This window comes from Aspergillus glaucus (assembly GCF_001890805.1).
Source record: "Aspergillus glaucus CBS 516.65 unplaced genomic scaffold ASPGLscaffold_12, whole genome shotgun sequence".
In the NCBI taxonomy this organism is placed as follows: Eukaryota; Fungi; Ascomycota; class Eurotiomycetes; order Eurotiales; family Aspergillaceae; genus Aspergillus; species Aspergillus glaucus.
In genome coordinates, this window is record NW_019170464.1 from 407,648 (window position 1) to 429,186 (window position 21,539).

The 21,539-nt window shown below is 52.0% G+C and overlaps 13 protein-coding genes across 13 annotated transcripts; 4 read left to right on the forward strand and 9 right to left on the reverse strand.

Moving 5' to 3' along the window:
- Window positions 1–205: 205 nt before the first annotated feature.
- Window positions 206–654, reverse strand: ASPGLDRAFT_36214 (uncharacterized protein; the record flags this gene model as incomplete). Its single annotated transcript, XM_022544664.1, has 2 exons — window positions 206–367; window positions 421–654. The coding sequence occupies 2 exons, from the start codon at window positions 652–654 to the stop codon at window positions 206–208; spliced, it is 396 nt and encodes a 131-aa protein (XP_022400157.1).
- Window positions 655–1,428: 774 nt separating this feature from the next.
- On the forward strand, window positions 1,429–3,817 carry ASPGLDRAFT_402185 (C2H2-type zinc finger protein). Its single transcript, XM_022545191.1, has 6 exons — window positions 1,429–1,432; window positions 1,481–2,978; window positions 3,026–3,166; window positions 3,224–3,300; window positions 3,351–3,441; window positions 3,494–3,817. Exons 2-6 carry the CDS (start codon window positions 1,625–1,627, stop codon window positions 3,598–3,600), a joined length of 1,770 nt encoding a protein of 589 aa, XP_022400158.1. The 5' UTR covers window positions 1,429–1,432; window positions 1,481–1,624; the 3' UTR covers window positions 3,601–3,817.
- On the reverse strand, window positions 3,796–4,451 carry ASPGLDRAFT_127728 (uncharacterized protein; the record flags this gene model as incomplete). Its single annotated transcript, XM_022540736.1, has 2 exons — window positions 3,796–4,135; window positions 4,213–4,451. The coding sequence occupies 2 exons, from the start codon at window positions 4,449–4,451 to the stop codon at window positions 3,796–3,798; spliced, it is 579 nt and encodes a 192-aa protein (XP_022400159.1).
- Window positions 4,452–4,616: 165 nt separating this feature from the next.
- On the reverse strand, window positions 4,617–5,668 carry ASPGLDRAFT_48004 (SDR family NAD(P)-dependent oxidoreductase). The gene is made up of 2 exons (XM_022546797.1): window positions 5,558–5,668; window positions 4,617–5,503 (listed from the first exon to the last, which is right to left on the reverse strand). The coding sequence occupies exons 1-2, from the start codon at window positions 5,607–5,609 to the stop codon at window positions 4,671–4,673; spliced, it is 885 nt and encodes a 294-aa protein (XP_022400160.1). The 5' UTR covers window positions 5,610–5,668; the 3' UTR covers window positions 4,617–4,670.
- Window positions 5,669–5,766: 98 nt separating this feature from the next.
- ASPGLDRAFT_48005 (TIM-barrel enzyme family protein) lies at window positions 5,767–6,850 on the reverse strand. Its single transcript, XM_022546798.1, has 3 exons — window positions 6,661–6,850; window positions 6,463–6,608; window positions 5,767–6,410 (listed from the first exon to the last, which is right to left on the reverse strand). Exons 1-3 carry the CDS (start codon window positions 6,746–6,748, stop codon window positions 5,811–5,813), a joined length of 834 nt encoding a protein of 277 aa, XP_022400161.1. The 5' UTR covers window positions 6,749–6,850; the 3' UTR covers window positions 5,767–5,810.
- A 112-nt stretch (window positions 6,851–6,962) lies between these two features.
- On the forward strand, window positions 6,963–8,219 carry ASPGLDRAFT_128290 (Tm-1-like ATP-binding domain-containing protein; the record flags this gene model as incomplete). The annotated part of the gene is made up of 1 exon (XM_022540786.1): window positions 6,963–8,219. The coding sequence occupies one exon, from the start codon at window positions 6,963–6,965 to the stop codon at window positions 8,217–8,219; it is 1,257 nt and encodes a 418-aa protein (XP_022400162.1).
- A 303-nt stretch (window positions 8,220–8,522) lies between these two features.
- ASPGLDRAFT_127936 (adenosylhomocysteinase) lies at window positions 8,523–9,976 on the reverse strand (the record flags this gene model as incomplete). The annotated part of the gene is made up of 3 exons (XM_022540754.1): window positions 8,523–9,700; window positions 9,753–9,885; window positions 9,938–9,976. 3 exons carry the CDS (start codon window positions 9,974–9,976, stop codon window positions 8,523–8,525), a joined length of 1,350 nt encoding a protein of 449 aa, XP_022400163.1.
- Window positions 9,977–10,331: 355 nt separating this feature from the next.
- Window positions 10,332–11,471, reverse strand: ASPGLDRAFT_36221 (uncharacterized protein; the record flags this gene model as incomplete). Its single annotated transcript, XM_022544666.1, has 4 exons — window positions 10,332–10,370; window positions 10,428–10,520; window positions 10,572–10,786; window positions 10,844–11,471. The coding sequence occupies 4 exons, from the start codon at window positions 11,469–11,471 to the stop codon at window positions 10,332–10,334; spliced, it is 975 nt and encodes a 324-aa protein (XP_022400164.1).
- A 361-nt stretch (window positions 11,472–11,832) lies between these two features.
- On the reverse strand, window positions 11,833–12,708 carry ASPGLDRAFT_48011 (uncharacterized protein). The gene is made up of 2 exons (XM_022546799.1): window positions 12,676–12,708; window positions 11,833–12,619 (listed from the first exon to the last, which is right to left on the reverse strand). The coding sequence occupies exon 2, from the start codon at window positions 12,538–12,540 to the stop codon at window positions 11,899–11,901; it is 642 nt and encodes a 213-aa protein (XP_022400165.1). The 5' UTR covers window positions 12,541–12,619; window positions 12,676–12,708; the 3' UTR covers window positions 11,833–11,898.
- Window positions 12,709–13,300: 592 nt separating this feature from the next.
- Window positions 13,301–15,017, reverse strand: ASPGLDRAFT_48012 (U4/U6-U5 snRNP complex subunit PRP31). The gene has a single exon (XM_022546800.1). The coding sequence runs from the start codon at window positions 15,000–15,002 to the stop codon at window positions 13,416–13,418; it is 1,587 nt and encodes a 528-aa protein (XP_022400166.1). The 5' UTR covers window positions 15,003–15,017; the 3' UTR covers window positions 13,301–13,415.
- A 144-nt stretch (window positions 15,018–15,161) lies between these two features.
- clf1 (putative cell cycle control protein (Cwf4)) lies at window positions 15,162–17,689 on the forward strand. The gene is made up of 2 exons (XM_022542211.1): window positions 15,162–17,112; window positions 17,171–17,689. The coding sequence occupies exons 1-2, from the start codon at window positions 15,331–15,333 to the stop codon at window positions 17,399–17,401; spliced, it is 2,013 nt and encodes a 670-aa protein (XP_022400167.1). The 5' UTR covers window positions 15,162–15,330; the 3' UTR covers window positions 17,402–17,689.
- Window positions 17,690–18,275: 586 nt separating this feature from the next.
- Window positions 18,276–18,938, reverse strand: ASPGLDRAFT_48016 (uncharacterized protein). Its single transcript, XM_022546801.1, has one exon. It carries the CDS (start codon window positions 18,902–18,904, stop codon window positions 18,548–18,550), a length of 357 nt encoding a protein of 118 aa, XP_022400168.1. The 5' UTR covers window positions 18,905–18,938; the 3' UTR covers window positions 18,276–18,547.
- Window positions 18,939–19,286: 348 nt separating this feature from the next.
- ASPGLDRAFT_26387 (uncharacterized protein) lies at window positions 19,287–21,461 on the forward strand (the record flags this gene model as incomplete). The annotated part of the gene is made up of 1 exon (XM_022543553.1): window positions 19,287–21,461. The coding sequence occupies one exon, from the start codon at window positions 19,287–19,289 to the stop codon at window positions 21,459–21,461; it is 2,175 nt and encodes a 724-aa protein (XP_022400169.1).
- Window positions 21,462–21,539: the final 78 nt, after the last annotated feature.

Below are 21,539 nucleotides of genomic sequence, written 5' to 3' on the forward strand. Positions count from 1 at the left end.
GTATTATATTGAACATTCAAGTGATTTCTATTGCAACCAAATGCACCTTACCATAACTCCATAGCTCCGCTAGCGCTAGAAAGAATGCATATGCGCGAACCCGTCAATAACCAGAACCAACAATCAGAACCTACATGAAATAACATCAAACACGCTCTCGTATCGGCATCAACATGTATACACTCGAGTATACCAGTTCAACAACTCATTGCCACCTCCTCGCCTCAGCCGCCCCATCCGCATCTCTAGCAGCCCGCTCAGACTGACTCGCCTCATTCAACGCCTGCGCCTGAGTCATCGACTTCTGCGCCGCCAATTTCGTCCCAAGCTTGCCCTTATTCGATGATTGCACTGCGTCCGCTCGTGCCTGCACTCGTTAGCCTGTATCCCATCAACCCGTACAAATAAAGAGGAACATACCTGCGCCGCCAACGCCGCTCTAGTCCGCGCATCCGTCCCCGTCCCCGGTTCTTCTTCGCCGCCGCCTAGTGTCCGCCCTGGAGCTTTGAATGGCTGTTGCTTGTTGGGAACGCGGGCGGAGGGGGCGCGATTGTGGTGTTGGTGTTGGGAGGGCGCGGAGGAGCCGACGGAGCGGCCGGGGTGGGTGAAGGGGTCGTCGGGTTTGTTTGCGGAGCGGGAGCAGATGTTTCCCATGGTGATCTGTATATTATTGAGGATGCGCAGGAGAGGGGATGGTAGTAGTGGAAGAGTGAAGGTGTGGTCGTCGCAGTCGCAGTCGCAGTCGCAGTAATGTTAGGCAGCCACCGGGATGCTGATTACAGGGTGCCTTGGCAGAGTATGGGATTCTGAGTGAGCAGACTAGCGGGTGATGTGTTCTCGAAGGTATCGAAGGTATCCAGATTCCGAGGTATGCAACAGTACTCTGCTGCATGCGCAATGCTCTATGCAGTCACGAACGAGGCGTTGTACACGTGACTGGAATTAACGGCAATTGACTCGCACTAAATCAAGTTAACAACTAAATTAGGCTAGTCGAACGCATAGCCCGATGTTACATCATCTCCCAATCATCCGTCCTCTGGTTGGCCGCCTGGGTCATCCCCAAGGTCCTCCACTCTCCGCCGTCCGCAAGGTCCTCATCCAAATTGCCGCTGCTCTCCGCCCAGGGTCAATTTCCCCCCCTCGCCCGAAATGGAAAGAGCAGCAATTCTAACAGTCGTGATTCGGTAGTGATGTCGACGATGGAGAGTGTTCCTGTTGCTTGCATTTCTCCCCACCTCTACTACCAAGCTCCCAAGGTCCTCATTACGAGAAGTTGAGTGGCGGTGGTCACGTTTTGAGTCTTGCTTGTTGCTGTCTTTTCCAATGTATCGGCTATCTGACTGAAAGCACTGTCCACACTCACTTTCGCTTTTTTGAATCCTCTGCTTCATACTGGCTGTTGTTGATACTGGAGGTCCTCTGGCTACAGGTGTGTTCAGGTTGATATCAGTTTATGGCTGGTGATTAACCCTGTTAGATTTTTACGGTCTATTCACCGAGGACTCTCCGTCTGCAAGATCTCCGTTGATCTTAATCCCCAGAAGCACAAGAGCTTTGCTCGTGTGTGTCCTTCTTTCCTTTGGACTAGTACCGGAAGATATTGCAAGAAACGAATCGCGCAATGGCTCAGAACAAGGACGACTACTGCCTCGAGTGCCATTGGGAGGGATTCCGCCTCGACGGCAAAGAGTCTAACGACACATCGGACCCCAAGGAGAAAGAGCCGTCTGAGCCCGTCTGCCCCGGAGAGGAACATCATACCTTGTCCCGGTGCGAGGCGGATGTGGACGTGGACGAGACATGCTGCGAGGTGGATGACTGTGCGGATAACTGTTCTATCACTTGTCCGTCAGTATGCGATGGTTTCGTCGATTGCGATCAGTCTGATGCGTGTTCTGTATCACATTGCGATGATAACTGCGAGAGTGACGAGCCCGTGTGTTTTGAAGACCATTGCTTCGATGGAGCCGATAACGATGCCGACCATGGCTTGGAATCGTTATTAGGGCTGGGAGCCCCCTTGAATCTGGAGACGAGTGATCTCCTCTCCTCGACTCTTGGGCATAGTCAGCTTGAGCAGTCTAAGACCACAGACCCTTCCGCTTCGGCTAACTTAGACCCCTCTTCTCAACAACCTAATCCTACCGATCCTTCCTCCTTCTTTCCCCCGTACTCGTCGACCCAAGCGGCTCATTGCCACCCGCACGTCCCGAATCACTTCGATAACTGTCATTTTCATCACTCGGTGCATCCTTCGTATCCTGTACAGAATGGAGTTAACCCGGCGGATGTTTTCCACATGCTGGGCATGTGTCCGGGCCTGTCGAGTTGTCCGATCCCAGAAGAGCAACACTGTCAACACAATCACCACCTTAATGATACATCGGCCTTCTTTTCATGCTTTCACACCGACAATAATCACCTCAACCATACGATTCATGATAATAATGTCAACACCAACACCACCGCCGCCAACAATGATAACAACTGTCACCATCATCACCGCCACCAGCCAAAATCGGTCAACGCAGGCGACCATGCCCCAGCCAAAGGACCCTGCCGTTCTCACCATCGCTGTCGCGCCCACGCTCACGCACACACACACCCATACTCTCCCTACTCGCGACAACCCCGATCGAGCATCAACTCCCATTTGATCTCCAGTCCTGGCGAGACCCCTCCGCCACTAGATGGCGGCGCCTCATCCGTGATCACCAGCCCGGAGTTCTCTCCTGTGGACCGGGAGATGAACGTCTGCAAATGGACAACCACCCTTCACGGAGTTAAACATTCTTGCGGTGCTACGTTCGCAGATTCAGGTGCTCTCCAGAAGCATCTCATCTCCAGCCATATGTCCACCGTGGATGGAGCCAAGGGCAATGGGTACTATTGTTGCTGGGAGGGATGTCACCGACCGCACGAGCCGTTTTCGCAAAAGTCGAAGCTTCAGGGACACTTTTTGACACATAGCAATTGTTCGTTACTTCCCTTTCTTACTTTAACCTGGTACTAACTGGCATAGATAAAAACTTCAGATGCACCGTCTGCGGCAAGGTATTCGCCCGGCAAGCCACCTTGGACCGACACGAACGAAGCCACCGGGGCGAGAAGCCGTATAGATGTGCAGACTGTGGGAAGACGTTTACCGATAGTAGTGAACTGAGTACGTCCCCGTCCTTAGTATTTTTACAGATGCACATTACTGACGGTGGCATGATAGAAACCCACTCGCGGACACACACGGGCGAAAAGCCATTCAGGTGCACCTATCCTGGATGCAATTTCCAGACTGGCGATGTAAAGATTGCCCTACTTATTGTTGCGAATGCATAAGCTGACCCTGCAAGTCTTCGAACATGTCAAGCCACCGCCTCACACACGGCGAACGACGACACAAATGTCACTTCCCTGGGTGTACTAAGAGCTTTACACGACCTGGTATGTCACGCGTTCCGGTATTTCTACCATGGATCATACTGACAACGCATAGATCAACTAAAACGACACATCAAATCCACGCACAAAGAAGAAATGCCGTCTTTTTCCACATCACCCGAGACTGAAGAGTTCGCACTTTCGTACGGGATAATCGCTTAGTTGGTATACGATGCACGCTAATGAGGGTTTGGCGTTCCGGTTTCCAAAATCTGCAATTTGATTCATGGTTATGATACCTATTGAATATTTGAGTATTATACTGGCATCACTGCCATATAGATAGATGCAATATACTCTTAATATCCTATTCTACAGTACAGCAATAGATGTAAAAACACCTCCAAAGAAGACTAATCAATCAGCCTGCGCCCTCTCCTCCAAAAGCTGCACCGCATTCTCCAACTCCCTAACCCTCTGTCCAACCCTCTTCTTCACCTCCTCCCTAACCGCCGGCTCAATATCCGCAGGATCATACCCCGTCCCCACAGCATCCATCCCACTATCATCTGGCTGCGCCTGCTGCGGCTGGTGCGATTCGGCCGTGGGTCGGATCTCGGAGGATGTGTAGAGGGAGTAGGTCGCGATGAACTGGTTTAGGGCGTCGCGGCAGGAGTCGCGGTCGGAGGCGGCGTAGATGGTGGCGTTGTCGGTACTGTCGGTTGCGATTTCGAATTCATCTTTTGCAATTTCGTATCTTTGTTTGGTGTTAGCTCGTTGCTTTTGAGTGTTTGGTGGGGGGAGGGTGGGATGGTGAGGATAGGGGAGGGGTACAATTCTTGTAACTCGTCGACGAGGAGATCACCCTGTGACTTTCCGGTTGTAGCGCCGAGGGCGTAGCCTCTAGTTTGGACTTGGTTTGAAATTGGTAAGGGGAATGGTTGGATCTGTCTTGAGCTTTGGCTGGGAACTTGGGTGGATGAAGCTCCCAGTAAGGGGCGGAGTGTTATGGATGGTGCTCTTGCGGCTGCACGGGTGAGCAGGGATGCGAGACGGGTTGTTCGAAGAGACATCTTGTAGATTATGAGCGGTCAATTGGTTATTATATTGAGTAGGTGTTGGTGTTGTGTCAAGTGTTGATGCTGGGTGAGGTCGAGGTGATGGCGGAAGTGATGTCATTGTCCACGTGATATCATACTAACTAAACAAAGAACTGGAAGTACTTCTCTACGAAGTACACCGAGCAATTGACATTCTAGTTCTATGTGCAACGCAGTCTAAATACAGGGATATCAAATACCCATCCTCATCCCCCCATTAGCACAAACCACACTCCCCGTACACCACCCCCCATCCTCCGTACACAACATCCCCACCACCCCCGCAATCTCACTCGTAAAAGCCGGCCTCCTCCCACCCATCTTCTCCTGAATCGCCGTCTTCTGCTCCTCCGTCAAAGCATCCATCTTCTCGTCACCCTCAAGCACCTTACTCAGCGGCGTCGCATCCATATACCCCTGCATCTGGCGCCAGAACGCCTCCCCGGTTGCAAAGTACATATCCCCGACAACAGGGCCGGGGTTGATAGCGTTGACGGTGGCGCGGTCGGCGAGTTCGCGGGCCCAGGTGCGTGTCATTGCTTCGAGGGCGGCTTTTGTGCCGCCGTAGACGGATTGGCCGGTGAAGCCTAGGGAGGATGAGACGCTGGAGATATTGACGATGCGGCCGGTGCGGTTTTGGGGGAGGTGTGGGGCGACTGTCTGCGTGAGGAGGAGGGGTGCTAAGACGTTGATGTTGTATTGCCAGTAGAAGTAGTCTGGGTCGATGGGGCCTTTGGTTTCGTCGCTGAGGAAGCGATCTTTTGAGACGCCGGCGTTGTTGATTAGGATGTCGATTTGGAATTTGCCATCTTTGGTGAAGAGTTCCTTTGCTGCGGAGAGAATGGTGTTGGATGCGGTTTGAGCGTCGTTAAGGTCTGCTTGCACGGCGTGGCAGGTAATGGAGTGCGTGCTGGAGAGGCTTTGGCAGAGGGATTCGGTGCGTTCGCGGAAGGTCTCGGAGGTGTAGTTCAACAGGAGGGAGCATCCTTTGGAGGCGAGGTTGTGGGCAATTGCTTCGCCAATTCCTACGCGTGTTAACAGATATAATCATGGTAACTTACTAGTAGGTGCATACTTACCCCGCGATCCGCCGGTGACAATGCCAGACTTTCCTTCCAATGAGCGGGACATTTTGTTCGGTGTACGAATGCAATTGAAATGTAATTGAGAGGAAAGAGAGAGAAAGAGAATAGAAGAGACAAAGTGCAGTAGATATATTGTACTCCGGGTAAAACCCGCCGTCCCCTCTTCGGTTATATCACGGTTAATTCCCAATTAGGAAACCATCAATTACCCGCCTGACAGATCTATGTACAACCGTATACTCTGACGCTAAACCTTCAAATTCTTGAATGCCTTCGCATTCTCCAAAATTGCCCTCTCCACCGGCAATCTCTCCATACTACTCGCCCCAAAGAACCCATGCACCCCCTTGGTCCTCTTAAGCACATACTCTGCATCACCCGGCTCCGCAACAGGCCCCCCATGACACAACACAATAACCTCCGGATTGACCTTGACAACCGCATCCCTAACCTCCTGCACAATCCGCACACTATCATCCAGCGTGACCGCCGTCTGCGCGCCAATCGTCCCGCTCGTTGTTAAGCCAAGGTGTACAACAATGACGTCAGCGCCGGCGCGGGCCATACGCTCTCCCTCATCGACGTTGAAGACGTAGGGTGTAGTGATGAGGTCGAGTTCATGGGCGATGCGGATCATCTCGACTTCCTTGTCGTAGCCCATTCCGGTTTCTTCGAGGTTTGCGCGGAAGTTGCCGTCCATAAGGCCGACGGTGGGGAAGTTCTGGACGCCGACGAAGCCGATGTTTTTCAGTTGCGTGAGGAATTCGGGCATGGTGCGGAAGGGGTCGGTGCCGCAGACACCGGCGAGGACCGGGGTGTTGTCGACGACGGGGAGGACTTCGCTGGCCTTCGTTTGTTAGCTTCTGATCGATCCTTTGGGTAGGGGTGTAGGTGCGTACCATCTCAACGACGACCTGGTTAGCATCCGAGTACGGCATCAAGCCAGCCAACGAGCCTCGTCCGGCCATGCGGAATCGACCAGAATTGTAGATAAGAATGAGATCCGCGCCTCCTTTCTCGATGAACTTGGCGGAAAGGCCAATCCCTACATCATCAGTTTCAACGGTCGTCTGCATCTGTCCGGGAAGGGAAGGTACCAGCTCCTGCTCCAACGACAATGGAGCCATCGGCAATAGTCTTGCGAAGTCTGTCGAGGACTTCTCTGCGGGTTGTTGGGCGGGGCATTTTGTATACTATGTAAAGTGTGGTAAATGTAAGAAGTGTAAGAAGTGTAAGAAGTGTAAGAAGTGTAAGAAGTGTAAGAAGTGTGAGAAGTGTGAGAAGTAAATGTCTGAAGCAGGATGATAAAATAATGAGCTCACTCAGCCCCGCAGCTGAAGGAAGCCCTTATAAATAATCCCTCCGCTGTACAATTCACCAACACTTCACAAACAACACAATGACTACAATCCTCCTCCTAGGCACCTGCGATACCAAACTCGATGAACTCCGTTTCGTCCGTGACAAAATCCTCACCAATCCCAACACCACCGAAACCAAAGTTATCATCCTCGACCTCGGCCGCTCCGCAACCACACACCCTGACATCACCATAACCCACAATGACCTACTTTCCTGCTCCGATAGCAATGTCGACGTATCGAACCTCTCCCGCCCAGAATACATAAAACAAATCCTCGCACTCGCCACAACCACCGTCTCCAACCTTTACCAATCCCACGCTATCCACGCCGCAATCAGCATAGGCGGATCATGCGGGACATCGCTGGCGACGGGGATAATGCAGAATGCGTTACCCGTGGGATTCCCGAAATTAATGGTTTCAACGATGGCATCTGGTGATGTGAAGTCGTATGTCGAGGAGACGGATATCACGATGATGTATAGTGTTGTTGATATCGCGGGGAGGAATTGGGTTCTCGAGAGGATTTTGGGAAACGCGGCGGGTGCTATTTCTGGTATGGCTGCCTCTTATCTCCAGAATTCTACAGGCGGTGGTAATGGAGGGAAGAAACGGATTGGTATTACCATGTCCGGGGTGACGACTCCTTGCGTTGATCGGGTTCGTGGATACTTCGATGAACAGCATCCGGGGAAATACGAGATTTATGTTTTCCATGCCACTGGTGCTGGCGGAAAGGCTATGGAGCGCCTTATCGCCGAGTCCCAACTCGACGCTATCATCGATCTAACAACCACTGAGGTCGCAGATGAGTTGGTTGGCGGTATTCTATCAGCTGGCCCGGGACGGTTGTCTGCTGCTGCGGCAAAGGGGATCCCGCAGGTTATTAGTGTGGGAGCGTGTGATATGGTGAATTTCGGGACGAAGGAAAGTGTTCCGTCGCAATTTGGGGATGGGGGGAGGAAGTTGTATGAGCATAACCCGAGTATCACGTTGATGAGGACGACAAAGGAAGAATGCCGTGGGATTGCAAGGTTTATTGGAGAGAAGTTGCGGGGTGCCAAGAGGCCGGAGAGGGTCCGATTTGTTTTGCCTACTGGGGGTGTTAGTATGTTGGATGTGCCTGGGCAGGCGTTCCATGATCCTGAAGCTGATAAGGTGCTGTTTGATACGCTTGAGCAAGAGCTGGCTGGGACGTCGATTGAGATTCAACGACATTCCCGCGCCATTAACGATCCAGGGTTCGCTGCGGCAGTAGCAGAATCGCTGCTCGAGCTGATGCAGCTGCCTTAGATACACAACATTTATGAGCTACGTACTTGAAAGCATGCATCATTATACATTGTTTATTAAGAAATACCTTGTAAGCTTTGTTGAATGCAAACATACTCCAGGCCGCCCGTACAACCAAACAAAACCTAAAACAAAACCCCATATATGCCACTTTTGTCTTGCCGTTGAGGACAAAAATTTTTGAGCTCTAAGTTGATAAAGAACCCGTATGTTATCGTAACATCGTCATCATGTTGAAACAAATGTAAATGTCTATAGGTGTATCAAACGTGGACGTGAAAGGGAAAAAGCGAAAAAATGAGCTTAGTAGCGGTAGATGTCGCCCTTGAAGGGACCCTGGACGTTCAGACCAAGGTAGTCGGCCTGGACGGGGGTAAGCTCGGACAGCTTGGCGTTGACGTGGTCCAAGTGGAGACGGGCGACCTGCTCGTCAAGGACCTTGGGGAGGACGTAGACACCAACGGGCTTCTTGCCGGAAGCACCGAACTCGGCGTACTTCTGGCCGAAAGCGGCATCCTCAGCACGGAAGAGAGCGATCTGAGCGAGGACCTGGTTGGAGAAAGAGCAGGACATGACGAAGGAAGAGTGGCCAGTAGCACAGCCAAGGTTGACGAGACGACCCTCAGCCAGGAGGATGATGTTACGGCCGTTGGCCATGGTGTAACGGTCAACCTGGGGCTTGATGTTCTGGACGGACTTGGCGTTGGCCTTGAGCCAGGCAACGTCAATCTCAATGTCGAAGTGACCAATGTTGCAAACAATGGCGTCGTTACGCATGACCTCGAAGTGAGCACCAGTCAGGATGTCACGGCAACCAGTGGTGGTGACGAAGATCTGACCCTGAGGAGCAGCCTCCTCCATGGTGGCGACCTCGTAGCCCTGGACGGCAGCCTGGAGGGCGTTGATGGGGTCAACCTCGGTGACGAGGACACGAGCACCCATGGAGCGGAGGGCGTCAGAGCAACCCTTGCCGACGTCACCGTAACCGGCAACAACGGCGACCTTACCGGCAATCATAACGTCGGTGGCACGCTTGATACCGTCAATAAGCGACTCGCGGCAACCGTAGAGGTTGTCGAACTTGGACTTGGTGACGGAGTCGTTGACGTTGATGGCGGGGACCTGGAGCTTGTTTTCCTTGAGCATTCTGTAGAGGTTGTGAACACCGGTGGTGGTCTCCTCGGAGAGACCGTAGCAGCCGTTGAGCTGCTCGGGGAACTTGTCGTGGACAAGGGCGGTCAAGTCACCACCATCGTCAAGGATGAGGTTGAGCTTCTGGCCATCCTTGAAGGCAGAGAGCTGTTGTTCCAAGCACCAGTTGTACTCCTCATCGGTCTCACCTTTCCAGGCGAAGACGGGAACACCAGCGGCGGCAATAGCGGCGGCAGCGTGGTCTTGGGTGGAGAAGATGTTGCAGCTAGTCCAGGTAACCTCAGCACCGAGGGCAGTGAGGGTCTCAATGAGGACAGCAGTCTGGATAGCTGTGGAAGTCAGTACTAATCCCAAGAGCACTAAGGGACGGGACAAGCATACTCATGTGAAGACAACCGGCAACACGGGCGCCCTTGAGAGGCTGCTCAGCACCGTACTTGCGGCGGATAGCCATGAGACCGGGCATCTCAATCTCAGCGAGCTCGATCTCGCGGCGGCCAAAGGCAGCCAGGGACTAGGATATGGTCAATGAATGAGGACACCGTGGATGGGGCAGTGGTACGTACGATGTCGGCGACCTTGAACTTCTGAGCGGGAGCAGCCATTGTGAAGATTAGGTGAGAGAATGCTGTAGAGTATGTTAATGACTGTTGACTGATGAGTTGAGGAATTGAATATAGTACTCACGATAAAAAAGATAAAGAGATATGGGGATATAGAAGATGGGATGGAGAGAGAAGAGAGAGAGAGGAAGAAGAAGAGAGAGGGAAAGGGGAGAAAAGAACAGAACAGAAGAGGGGAAACAAATTGAGCTGCGGGGCTGGCGGCGGAGAGTCGGCATTTCTATCCTTCCGGGTTACCGATGTTGATGTTATACAAAATGCATCTGCTACTGATTGTAATAAGGATGTTTACTGGAAGTATCTTAGATATTGTCAATTGATTGCTGCTTATGCTTGTCTACACTCCATCCCCAAACTGGTAGTGGTTCATCCATCGCTGCAAAATCATGTCAGTCAGTGCTCAGTTCGAAGTAGTATACGGAGTAGAGCCTACCTTGTCATACGGCTTGGAAGAATCACAGAACCGGAGGTCCGTCGCCAGTCTAATCACATTGTCCGGGTCATTGTTGATCGTCGATGCATGGATCTACGTAATCAGTGCCTGTTTGTTTGACCGAGTCCAGGGCAAGGAACATACAGCATGCGGCTTGTGCAGGACAACATCCCCAGCCTCGTAGGAAGACGCCAGCCATCGACGGCCTTGTTCCTTTGCATACTCAGCCGGAAACTCGGAGAGTAAGCCGGTGGCCATCATATTCGAGTTGAAGGCCGACCTGGCTTCTTCCTCTGTCAGGCCTGCTTGCTTGGCTCTGGTGGTGAATTCTTCTTCGAGTTTCAGGCCAACCGAGTCACCTGCTGTCGTTAGTTGCTGCGCTTTGTAGCACATTCTTGGTATGTAGGCTGACGTACCATCCTCAAGGTAAATCAATCCCCCTCCATTCAACTTGATATCCCCAATAGGCACCCAAGCAGTAACACTAGTCGGGTCCCCATACCTCAAGAAGATCTGATCATAATGCACCCCAATCGGCTTCGACCCCGGCGGATTATTCCTCAGCAACGTCCTCTTAAACGACAACGTATTATCCCCCCACCCCATAAACCGCGCTACAAACCCATACAAATCCGGATGATTGCAGAACTTCTCCGCATACCAATCCTTGTAATGTGCCTCGATCGCCTTGTCCACAAACTGTGCTGCGCCTTCACCTCCCGGACGGCTGTTGTTGCCCACATTTCCCGCGCCAATGCCCGGGTAGTCGTCGGGGGATTTGGTCTTGTTGAAGATGCCCTCGACGGGGTCGGTGTTTTCTTGGAGGACACCGGTTGGGGCGAGAAAGTCGAAGTAGCGGCGGCGCATTTCTAGGACGTCCTCGCGGGGGAGGAGTCCCTTGACGAAGAGGTAGCCATCTTGTTCGTAGCGTTGATGGAGTTCTTCGATGGGCATGTTGGGGTAGGAGGGGCGTAGGAGAGCGGCATTTTCAGAGGTCAAGGGACCGTCGTTGACGGCTAGGTTTTGGGCTTGGATTCCGACCATTTTGTCTTATATAGTTGGTTTGGATGGATAGGTTTTCGAATAGATACTAACGAAGACCTATGACCGTTTATATATCATGGACGATCGGAAACGATCCGATATGACATACCGTGGATATCAAACACAGCCCAATTGTATCCAAGCAATATCAATTTGCTATTCACGGTGATTTAATTTGCCGTAGACCCCACACCCCGGGTTTGAAATCGGTCATTCAGTGTTGTTCAGCGTCGAAATGGAGGGTCTGGATGTCGTGGACGTGGTGGAGCAACATGAAATGGAGTAAGATTCCACGGAACTCTATACACCACGGGCGGAGAAAGATACTCTTTTATTCACTTCATGTAACTAACAATAGACATTCTATTTGTACGCTAGGGTATCAAATGCTATGCTATGCTGTCATACTCATATACAACTGACTGACTCAACTCCAACCCCTCATCTCCCACCCAGACACACCATCCTCAACAACCAACTCCATCGTCTTAAAATCAATCCTCTCATACATCTCCCTCCCCGCCGCTCTCGCCTTCTGATGCCACGGTCCCGTCCCCCCATTCTGCGCATCCTCTCGACTCCTCCAAAGACACGTCGCTAAATTCCGATGCTCCCCATCTTTGCTCCCAAACCAATACTTCAACAATCCCCCGCTCTCTGTCGCCTCCCGATGCGAATGGTCGTCTAACAGACCTAACCGGTCTCCATCCGCATCGGGGAATAATCTCGACCGGAACGCGACAACGTAGAAACTTGTTCGCGGGAAGTGGTATCCTTCTGCTGAGGCGAGTTCGCGGAGGAATGTGAATACGGCGGTCCAGTTGAAGGACTCGAGATATGGGGCTGTGGCGTAGTCGGGGCGGATGGGGGTGAAGATGGTGAGGGCTTTGGCGAAGAGTTGGTTTGCGGTGTCGAGGGTTGTTAGGTCGAGGAGGTGGGTTGGGGAGTTGTAGGGGGAGGTTATCAGGAGGGTTTCCTCTGGTGATTGGGTGTCGTTGGTGTCATCGTGGAGCTTGAGTTGCTGGGATGCTGCGGCTTTGAACTGCAGAGCATCCGAGTCGGTTGTCATTTGGCTGTGGTGGTATAGGGTGGTTTGCCGTCGTTGCGGAAGAGGTTGTTTTGTGGGTTGTAGGCTGACGGTTGGAAGAATGACATTGCCAATTCCGGGGGCCATTTCGCTTTAACTGACTGACGAGAGACAGGAAGATAAGATCAAGCGTCGCGACTATAGCGGATTCTAGGATATCGAGTGCTTTAACTATACAGCAAACTCCGACAAGGAAGACCAACACAAAATAACTCTGCAAAGGATAACGAAATAATAATGAAGAAAAACCATCTTCAAGCCATGCTACCCCATATATACCCCAGAAACACCAAGCACACCATCTGCACACTCCCTTCCTTCGCAATGTTCAACACCAAAGCACGCAATATTCTATCATCGGGAGAACGTGAAAATCTCACCTAGTCCCGGTAATTTGGAGACTCTCGATACCCGAGGAAGGGAGTAGATCTATGGGTCCGTCTACTATTTTTATTGATTTTTTTTTACCGCTACTTTGGAGACTGATTGATTTCATTGTGTTAGTTGGTGGTGGCGATAGTTGGTTAGGGTTTGCGATGCGCACTTGAGACAGAGAAGAGATAGGATTACGAAGTACTCCGTACAACTGTCAATGAATTATAGCAGTAAAATCGGAGTATTCTTAGGCTTTCCATAGGGAATCCGAAGAACTTTGGTAGTGCAATTCCCCTGAAAATGAGTTTTTGAGCACGACATTTTCTCCATGATCACATACTTTCGACGCTGAACCATGGATCACTTACGGACGGAAAATCCCATTAATTTCTATCACACACTCTGGTATCATGCAATAAATTCCGAAACCAAACCTAATCGAAAACGCCTTGAAATGCCTGAAGAAAATGACAGAAAAAGAACTACTTCGATGGCGGTGGCGGAGGCCCCATCTTACCCTCACCCGTATCGACCTTCTTCCTCGAGGGCAACGGAGGAACCTTGAACCCACCATTCTCATTACTCTTGTTCTGTGACTGCGATCCTCCAAACTGTGTAAAGGTACCCGACTTGAACCACCGGTCCTCTTCGGCCTTGCGCTTGCGTGTCAACTCGTTCTGCACCTTGGGATCGACGAGCTCCAGACCCTGCACCGGTGTAAAGGCAATGGTACTCGCTGTACCTGATCCTCCCAACGAAGTGCCAACGCCTGACGCGCGGAGTCCCTTTGCTTGTAGAACACTGGCGGTACCGCCAGCACCACCCTGCCCGAAACCGCGCAGCGACGAAGCGACACCGCTGCTGGCGGGTGTCGCAGTACCCCAGCCCTTGTTGGATTTACTGAGTTTAGCCCTGGTTCGCTGGTCAATCTGGGTGGCTCGGATACGACCTCCATCTTGTTGACCAAGCATTCCCAGACCGACGGTTCCTTCACCCGCTCCGTAGCCGACTTCTGCTTCTTCTTTACCAAATGCAACGCGGTTTTGGGCTTTGCGGATCTCGGTCATGGCAACAGCCTCCTTGGCCTTTCGAGCTCTTCTTCCACCTCGCTTTCGCGACGGCTTATCATCGGGCGCGGGAAGGGCCTTCGTGCTAGCGTTCGGTGGTGGTTCGGTAAGCTTCTCCAACCGTTGGAAGCATTGCTGCTTTAAATCCTCGCCCAGCGAACCATCGGGGCTAAAGCCAGAGACATCTGCTCTGGTAGCAAGAACCATCTTGGCGGAAACAATACGGATTGCCTGTCGCTTCAGATCGTTCGGAATCTCTTGAATAAGAGGCGAATGGTACAAGAAGCCCTGCGAACGTATACTCGTATTCGTAGCAAATCCCAACCCCTCATTCCTCTTCGATCCCTGAGCAGCCAAGTTACACGCCGGAATCTTCGCAAGCTCGCGTAGTCCACCCGTCTGGTTAAGGAACTGAGCAGCAGTTTCGGGTGAAATCAAGACAGCCAAATTAGGCGCAATCTGGCTCATCCGGGACTGAATGCTCTGCGTGAGCGCCGTTCGCTCCCGATCCAACTTGATAATCTTGTCACACGTATCAAGCACAATCTTCAACTCGGACTCAGTCATTTCACGGCCGCCAGAGGTCGTTCCTTCAACAGTAACCGCAATCACGGACGGTTTATCCAAGACCGAGTAAAGTGTTGTGCCGACCAAATTATCCGACGATTCTGCCAGCGTCTTGATATCATTGAGCGGACCATTCTTGATAATTGCAGCCGTCTTCGCGTAGTCAATCGGGTTCGCTACGAGAGTTTCCAGCTCCGGGAATCGAATCGAGTAGTGATCGCGCAGAACCTTGTGTAGACGTATGAGTTCTTCGCCGGTAGATACGGCTCTGTCGAATTCGTTGGTGGTTTCGGGGGCCGGCGCTTGTTGCATCTCTTCGTCGTCGGGTTCTTCAGCCTCTGCTCCTCCATCTTGGAGGCCTTCTTGTAAACCCTCTTGCGCGACGTCCTCATCCTCCTCCTCAAAATCTCTCATGAGCTCCTCGACGGTCGACATGTTGGCGGTTCACTGGTCAGCGACTAAACAGGTCGATTAAAGCAGTGGTTTGGAAGTTTTCCGCCACTGTCGAAGTAAGTTGGAGAAGCTTAGCTCCGCTTAGTCATCCCGGGCGGTGTGGAAGACCAAAAGTGCAGCTTTGCCGACCCTTTTGTTGGCGCAGATTCATCGTCTCGACCTACGAAAATATTACGATTGAGTTGGCGTGAAAAGGCGATTAGGGGCCTTATTGCAAAGGGACCGGCATCCCACTTTTTTTCATCTTTATCCTGCTTACCTCCCCATCACCCCATCGGACAAATCGACGTGACGGATCTGTCCAGCTACAATGGAAGCATCACGAGGCCCTCCCAGGGTCAAGAACAAGGCCGCGGCGCCAGTCCAGATCTCAGCGGAGCAGCTGCTCCGGGAGGCCGTCGACCGACAAGAGCCCGGCGTCCAAGCACCCACACAACGCTTCGCCGACCTCGAAGAACTCCATGAGTACCAAGGCCGGAAACGAAAAGACTTCGAAGACTACGTACGGCGCAATCGACTGAACCTGAACAACTGGCTACGCTATGCTGCATGGGAACTTGAGCAGAAGGAATTCCGACGGGCTCGGTCGATCTTCGAGCGCGCGCTGGACGTCACACCGACCTCGGTGGTGTTGTGGATTCGGTATGTTGAGTCGGAGATGCGGAATCGAAATATCAACCATGCGCGGAACTTGTTTGATCGAGCGGTGACGATTCTCCCGCGGGTGGATAAGCTTTGGTACAAGTATGTGTATATGGAGGAGACGTTGGGGAATATTCCCGGTACGCGGCAGGTGTTTGAGCGGTGGGTGTCGTGGGAGCCGGATGAGGGCGCTTGGGGTGCGTATATCAAGCTCGAGAAGCGGTATAATGAGTTTGAAAGGGCGCGGGCGATCTTCCAACGGTTCACTATTGTCCATCCAGAGCCGCGAAACTGGATCAAATGGGCTCGTTTCGAGGAAGAGAATGGCACCAGTGATCTGGTGCGGGAGGTGTACGGAGCTGCGGTTGAGATGCTGGGAGAGGATTTCATGGACGAGAAGCTCTTTATTCAGTACGCCAAGTTCGAGGCGAAGCTCAAAGAATATGAACGTGCGCGGGCGATCTACAAGTATGCGCTGGACCGGCTTCCGCGCTCCAAGTCGATGACCCTGCACAAAGCATACACGACGTTTGAAAAGCAGTTCGGTGACCGCGAAGGCGTGGAAGATGTGATTCTGTCCAAGCGTCGGGTGCAATACGAAGAGCAGCTCAAGGAGAACCCTCGGAACTACGATGCCTGGTTTGACTTTGCACGACTCGAAGAGACCTCTGGCGACCCCGAGCGGGTGCGTGACACCTACGAACGAGCGATTGCTCAGATTCCCCCATCACAGGAAAAGCGACACTGGAGACGGTACATCTACCTGTGGATCTTCTACGCGATCTGGGAGGAGATGGAAGGCAAGGACGTTGAGCGTGCGCGCCAAATCTACCAAGAATGCCTAAGACTCATCCCACATAAGAAGTTCACATTTTCCAAGCTCTGGCTCATGAAGGCGCAATTCGAGATCCGACAATTGAACCTGCAAGCTGCGCGGAAGACCCTGGGCCAGGCGATTGGCATGTGCCCGAAGGACAAGCTCTTCCGGGGCTACATCATACTGGAGCAGCAGCTGTTTGAATTCCTGCGGTGCCGGACACTGTACGAGAAGCAGATTGAATGGAACTCGTCGAACAGCCAGTCGTGGATTAAATATGCCGAGCTGGAACGGGGACTGGATGACGCGGAGCGTGCACGGGCGATCTACGAGCTGGGGATTGACCAGCCGACACTGGACATGCCGGAATTGGTGTGGAAGTCATACATCGACTTTGAGGAGTATGAAGGAGAATACGACCGCGTGCGAGCGCTGTACGAGCGTCTGCTGGCCAAGACAGACCATGTCAAGGTGTGGATCAACTACGCACGGTTCGAGATCAACGTCCCGGAGGAGGAAGAGGAGGAGGAGGAGGAGGAAGAGCGACCCATCAGCGACGAAGCCAAGCGTCGCGCGCGGAAGGTCTTCGAACGAGCCCACCGCGTCTTCAAAGAAAAGGAACTCAAAGAAGAGGTAAGCTCCCCTTTCCCTTGCCCATATCAATCCGCAATAACGATACTAACGATGGCAGCGCGTGGAACTTCTCAACGCATGGCGATCTTTCGAGCACACGCACGGGTCTGGCGAGGACATCGACAAGATCGAAAAGCAGATGCCGCGGCGGGTCAAGAAGCGAAGAAAGCTGGACGACGACCGGTACGAGGAGTACATGGACTATGTGTTCCCGGCAGACGACCAGTCGGCGGCGAATTTGTCGAAGCTGTTGGCCAAGGCGCACCAATGGAAGCAGGGTCACGCGTAGTCTGTTGGTTTATGTATATTTGGTTGAATATCACGGCAATAATACGTTTACAAGGACTCAGTTCAATGCACAATATATTTGGATGAGTAATTATGCAAATAAAATGGGTCCAACGCTCGTGAAAAACGCAGCCAATCAGATTGACACCGAAGTGGGGAAGTGGGATTCCTTCATTATCATCTCCACCTGTAATACGATACCGTATTAGCTGTAATATACACTATATGATACCTCGAGGTACCTGGACAGAGGTACCTGCATGTGCAATAAGACATTGACCAATCGGGGTGTGATTTAACATGCTGCCTTGTTCCTCTTCTGTTTCTATTATATTTTATATATTTTTACTTTTTAAGTGGGATTGAGCAATTTTGATTTGTATCGAGAAATTTCTTTGTTTGATGAAGATCAGGTGATCGGCCGGGTCAACGAGGTTTGTGACTTCATCAGGGGGAGTGTTAGTCAGGTACACTCCGATATTGGGATGAACCTCTTCAATTGCGAAATGAATGACTCGATGTGCGCATGTCGAAGACCCTGATGCATGAATCAGACTCTTTTGATAGTTATCAGCATAATACCTCATATAACTACTAGAGGACCTCCGTCAACTGGAAAACGAGGATACCCCTGAATCAAACTCTGCACTGTATGGATAACCTTGCGTTGTTTGTCTGATGCTGTTAAATTGTGTGGTTGTAGGTATATAATAGGGTATATAGCAGGGAATACACCGGTACAGAGTTTTGAAATTGTACGAGTATTATGCTGGGATTGTGGTGAATGTCGGAGTGCCCGTCTGCGATAGATTCGTATACAACAGCTAGCAATACAGGCTCGACTCTATTACTTGTGTATATGGATACTCTAATTGTACGGATACTCTGGCTATAGAATTAAGAAATTAAACAAAGGGATACCAGTCGAGAGGAATTGTATCATAGTGCTAGTACTGAATAGCCGTAGTGGTGGTCCTAGTTATGGTGTGTCTGTCTCCCTTCCCCTCAACTTCACTTCACCTCCTCCCCTTCACTACTCTCTCTCTTTTCTTTTTCTCTTTTCTTCCTCTATCCAGTCTCTCTTCCTTGTCATCTTTCCCTCTTTCTATCCTTTTTCACCTTTTTTATCCTCTCTTTTCTCTCCTCTTTACCCGTGCTGGCACTCGGTAAGATCGCTCCCCCTGACCTGGCCTGAGCTGCCCTCCGTCGTTTCATCCCCCGTCCTCCACCACCGAATATTATTACCACCGTCGTCCTGCTGACATCCTTCCAGACTTCTTCGTCTCTTCTCTCGGCCTTTTCCTCTTGTCGCGCCGTCATTCTTTCCCTCCTCGTCGATTGCGCTTTCGTTCGTTGTTGACTCTTTGTCTTCCTCTGCCGGTTTGAAACCGTGCGTTTGCCCATTGTCCTCGACCCCCTGAGCTTCGCTTTCGACGAGTATATCGCCTTTCGTTCGTTCAATTCCCGATCCGTCCTGATCGATTCCCCCTGTTCGCTGTACCATTCTTTCTTGCAGTTCAGACGTTGGACGGATTTTCTGCTCGTTTACAGAAAAATAAAAATAAAATTCACGACGACCGCTTGGCAAGAGGCAATCGACGCGCGAAGATATTCTTACTTTGGTCATATCAAGGATTGCGACACGGACATTTCCATAGCGAAGAGTAATCAGGGCCCCGATCTCTCTATCCTTCTTTCCGCCCTCCTTCACTGTGACCATGAGATAGTGCTCTGGCAGCCATCCTCCATTCTCTTTTGATATCACCCTCGTTCCTCCCCCCCACGTCTTTCGTTCTTCCGCTCGTGCCATTGACTCGACGGCTGGCTACCCCCCTCCTTCGGCTGGTATCCTCGAAGAAAAGAAACATTCGCTAAACCTTCGAAAAATGGTTGTTCCCAAACCTCCCGTGACATTGGAGGACCATTGCTCCCTTATTCACGACAACACTCTTTATACCTACTCCGCCAATGGCTTTGCTTCCATCGCTCTCAGTGAGAATGCGACCTGGAGCAATCTCACCATGGGAGAGCCCGTCTCCGGTGCAGCATGCGTGAAAAACAAACAGTCCCTGTACGTTGTCGGTGGAACCAGCTCATCCTCGTCCGATTACACAGGATTGCAACGATACTCGTTCCAAGACGAGAAATGGAAAACCATCACGCCAACGTCCAAAGACATGTCCAACCGCACCAACCACGGCGCCGTCTTCCTCGAATCCTCCTCGTCCATCTTTGTCTACGCTGGTAACCGCGACGGTAGCTCTACTCCAACCTCCGATACCTTTGTTATCAACACCGCCGAACCATATAATGTCTCTTCATACAGTGGTGCCGACGCATCACCCGCTAGTGCCCCTATCTTGCTACCCTGGAGCGATGATCAAGCCGCTTTGGTTGGTGGTACGACAACGGCCCGAAAGGTTCACTTGTTTAAGTTCAATGGCACCGGTGACTGGTCAGATTCAGGCATAAATTTGCCCCAGGCGCTGTCGGATGACGTCAAAACCGCTCTGATCAATGGGTCCGATAGCAGCAAGGTGCTCCAGTCGTTCGACATGAGTGAATCGCCCAATACGGTCAAGAGCTTGCTGTTGGTGAACCCTGGTGGCAAGCCTGCAGACCCAGCCAAGGTGCTTGGCGCATCTTCCAGAAAACGTTCCAGGCGGAGGGCCATCAGCGTGGACAACTACCCGAAATACGACGATCAATATGCATCTTCAAAAACCTGGTCGCAGTTTTCGCTGGCGCAGGACGATGATGGTAAGCTGGTGGCCATTTCCGGCGGCAGTGGTACCAACTCGTTGGCTCTCTTCAACCAAACCTCGAATAGTTGGATGAATGCCACCAAACTCTTCTACGGCGACAAATCTATGCAGCAAATTCTTTCCTCTCCCTCCTCATCGACCACTGCGACTCCCACCAGTTCCAACTCCGCCTCCAGCACTCCCTCCGCTGTTGCCGGTGGTGATGGATCTAATAGTGGTAAGGTCGGCACCATTGTCGGCGCAACCCTGGGAAGTGTCATCGGTTTTGCCGTGATCTTGCTTGCCATCCTGTTCTTGCTAAAACACAAGAAGGATAAGCAAAAGATGACCGGCCAAGATCGCGGAGGTTCCGATGACAAGGATCGATTTAGCATCCAAGACCAAGGCGAGCCTCTGACGCGATCCGCGTACCCCATGGCCAAGAGCCAAGCACCGTTGGGATCGTCGTCGGTCGATTCGTTGGCGATCTTCTCAGGCAAGCTTAACGACGAGAAGAAGTCTCAGGCAGCACCGGCCGCGCACCCTGTCTACGGTGGAAAGGCGCCGACTAAGAGCCCTCTGTCGACTGTACAGTCCAGCCGGGAGCTCCTCAGCGGACCATACACACCGGATGCGGACAAGGCTTTGGAGGCCGGTGAGGCCGGAGCTGGAGGCCGTCCCGGAGACCGGAGGACTGACGAAGGCTGGAGTAAGTACTTCCAGGACAACAATGCTACAGACCTGGTTGGCATGCAACAACAAGACGAACCGACAGCAAGCGCAGACTTAGCCAAATCCGAACGACGAGGCAGCGCATGGCCCATGACGACACTCACCCCGCTCAACTTTGGATTCCTCGAAGAGCCTAAACCACTGGGACGCGTGGTGACTGGCAGCCCGACGACCGAACACCCTTCATCCGCGACAGACGGTCACCTCGTGATCCCAGAGGGCCAGTCAGCCCGCATCTCCAGCGCAGATTCGATAAGTCTGGCATCAGACGACAACAGCGACTACGACCGCAGCCGGTATTCCTCTGGTCTCCCTGCTGAGGGTACACGATGGGTCGACGCAGGACACGACGATTACTTCGGCCGTCCGGTCAGCAGCATGTACAGCCAGAGCTACTACCCCAGCACGAACAACGTGTCGTCAATGGCAGCACCGTCAGCGCCCTACGACGGAGTCCGGTCATCACAAGCACGGCAGTCGAGTGTTATCATCCCAGATACACTCGATGAGAACGGGCCACCGATCCGAAATCAGACTAACGTCAATACGGATATGAGCTGGCTTAATCTGAACGCCGACCGCTGAGCTCACTGAATATGTTTGATTTTGTTCATTCATTGTTATGATTGTACATGGTTGCATTCTTTATCTGTTTTTTTTTTT

Bases quoted from the DNA above. Each gene is read 5' to 3' on its own strand.
- ASPGLDRAFT_402185 (XM_022545191.1), top strand. From the start codon at position 1,625: ATGGCTCAGAACAAGGACGACTACTGCCTCGAGTGCCATTGGGAGGGA. The intron at 2,979-3,025 runs GTTCGTTACTTC...TAACTGGCATAG, and splicing joins CTTTTTGACACATAGCAATT to ATAAAAACTTCAGATGCACC. The intron at 3,442-3,493 runs GTATGTCACGCG...GACAACGCATAG, and splicing joins TAAGAGCTTTACACGACCTG to ATCAACTAAAACGACACATC.
- ASPGLDRAFT_48004 (XM_022546797.1), bottom strand. From the start codon at position 5,609: ATGTCCCGCTCATTGGAAGGAAAGTCTGGCATTGTCACCGGCGGATCG. The intron at 5,504-5,557 runs GTAAGTATGCAC...TAACACGCGTAG, and splicing joins TGTCACCGGCGGATCGCGGG to GAATTGGCGAAGCAATTGCC.
- ASPGLDRAFT_48005 (XM_022546798.1), bottom strand. From the start codon at position 6,748: ATGCCCCGCCCAACAACCCGCAGAGAAGTCCTCGACAGACTTCGCAAG. The intron at 6,609-6,660 runs GTACCTTCCCTT...CTGATGATGTAG, and splicing joins TGTCGTTGGAGCAGGAGCTG to GGATTGGCCTTTCCGCCAAG. The intron at 6,411-6,462 runs GTACGCACCTAC...TAACAAACGAAG, and splicing joins ACCAGGTCGTCGTTGAGATG to GCCAGCGAAGTCCTCCCCGT.
- ASPGLDRAFT_48011 (XM_022546799.1), bottom strand. From the start codon at position 12,540: ATGACAACCGACTCGGATGCTCTGCAGTTCAAAGCCGCAGCATCCCAG.
- ASPGLDRAFT_48012 (XM_022546800.1), bottom strand. From the start codon at position 15,002: ATGTCGACCGTCGAGGAGCTCATGAGAGATTTTGAGGAGGAGGATGAG.
- clf1 (XM_022542211.1), top strand. From the start codon at position 15,331: ATGGAAGCATCACGAGGCCCTCCCAGGGTCAAGAACAAGGCCGCGGCG. The intron at 17,113-17,170 runs GTAAGCTCCCCT...TAACGATGGCAG, and splicing joins AAAAGGAACTCAAAGAAGAG to CGCGTGGAACTTCTCAACGC.
- ASPGLDRAFT_48016 (XM_022546801.1), bottom strand. From the start codon at position 18,904: ATGGTACAGCGAACAGGGGGAATCGATCAGGACGGATCGGGAATTGAA.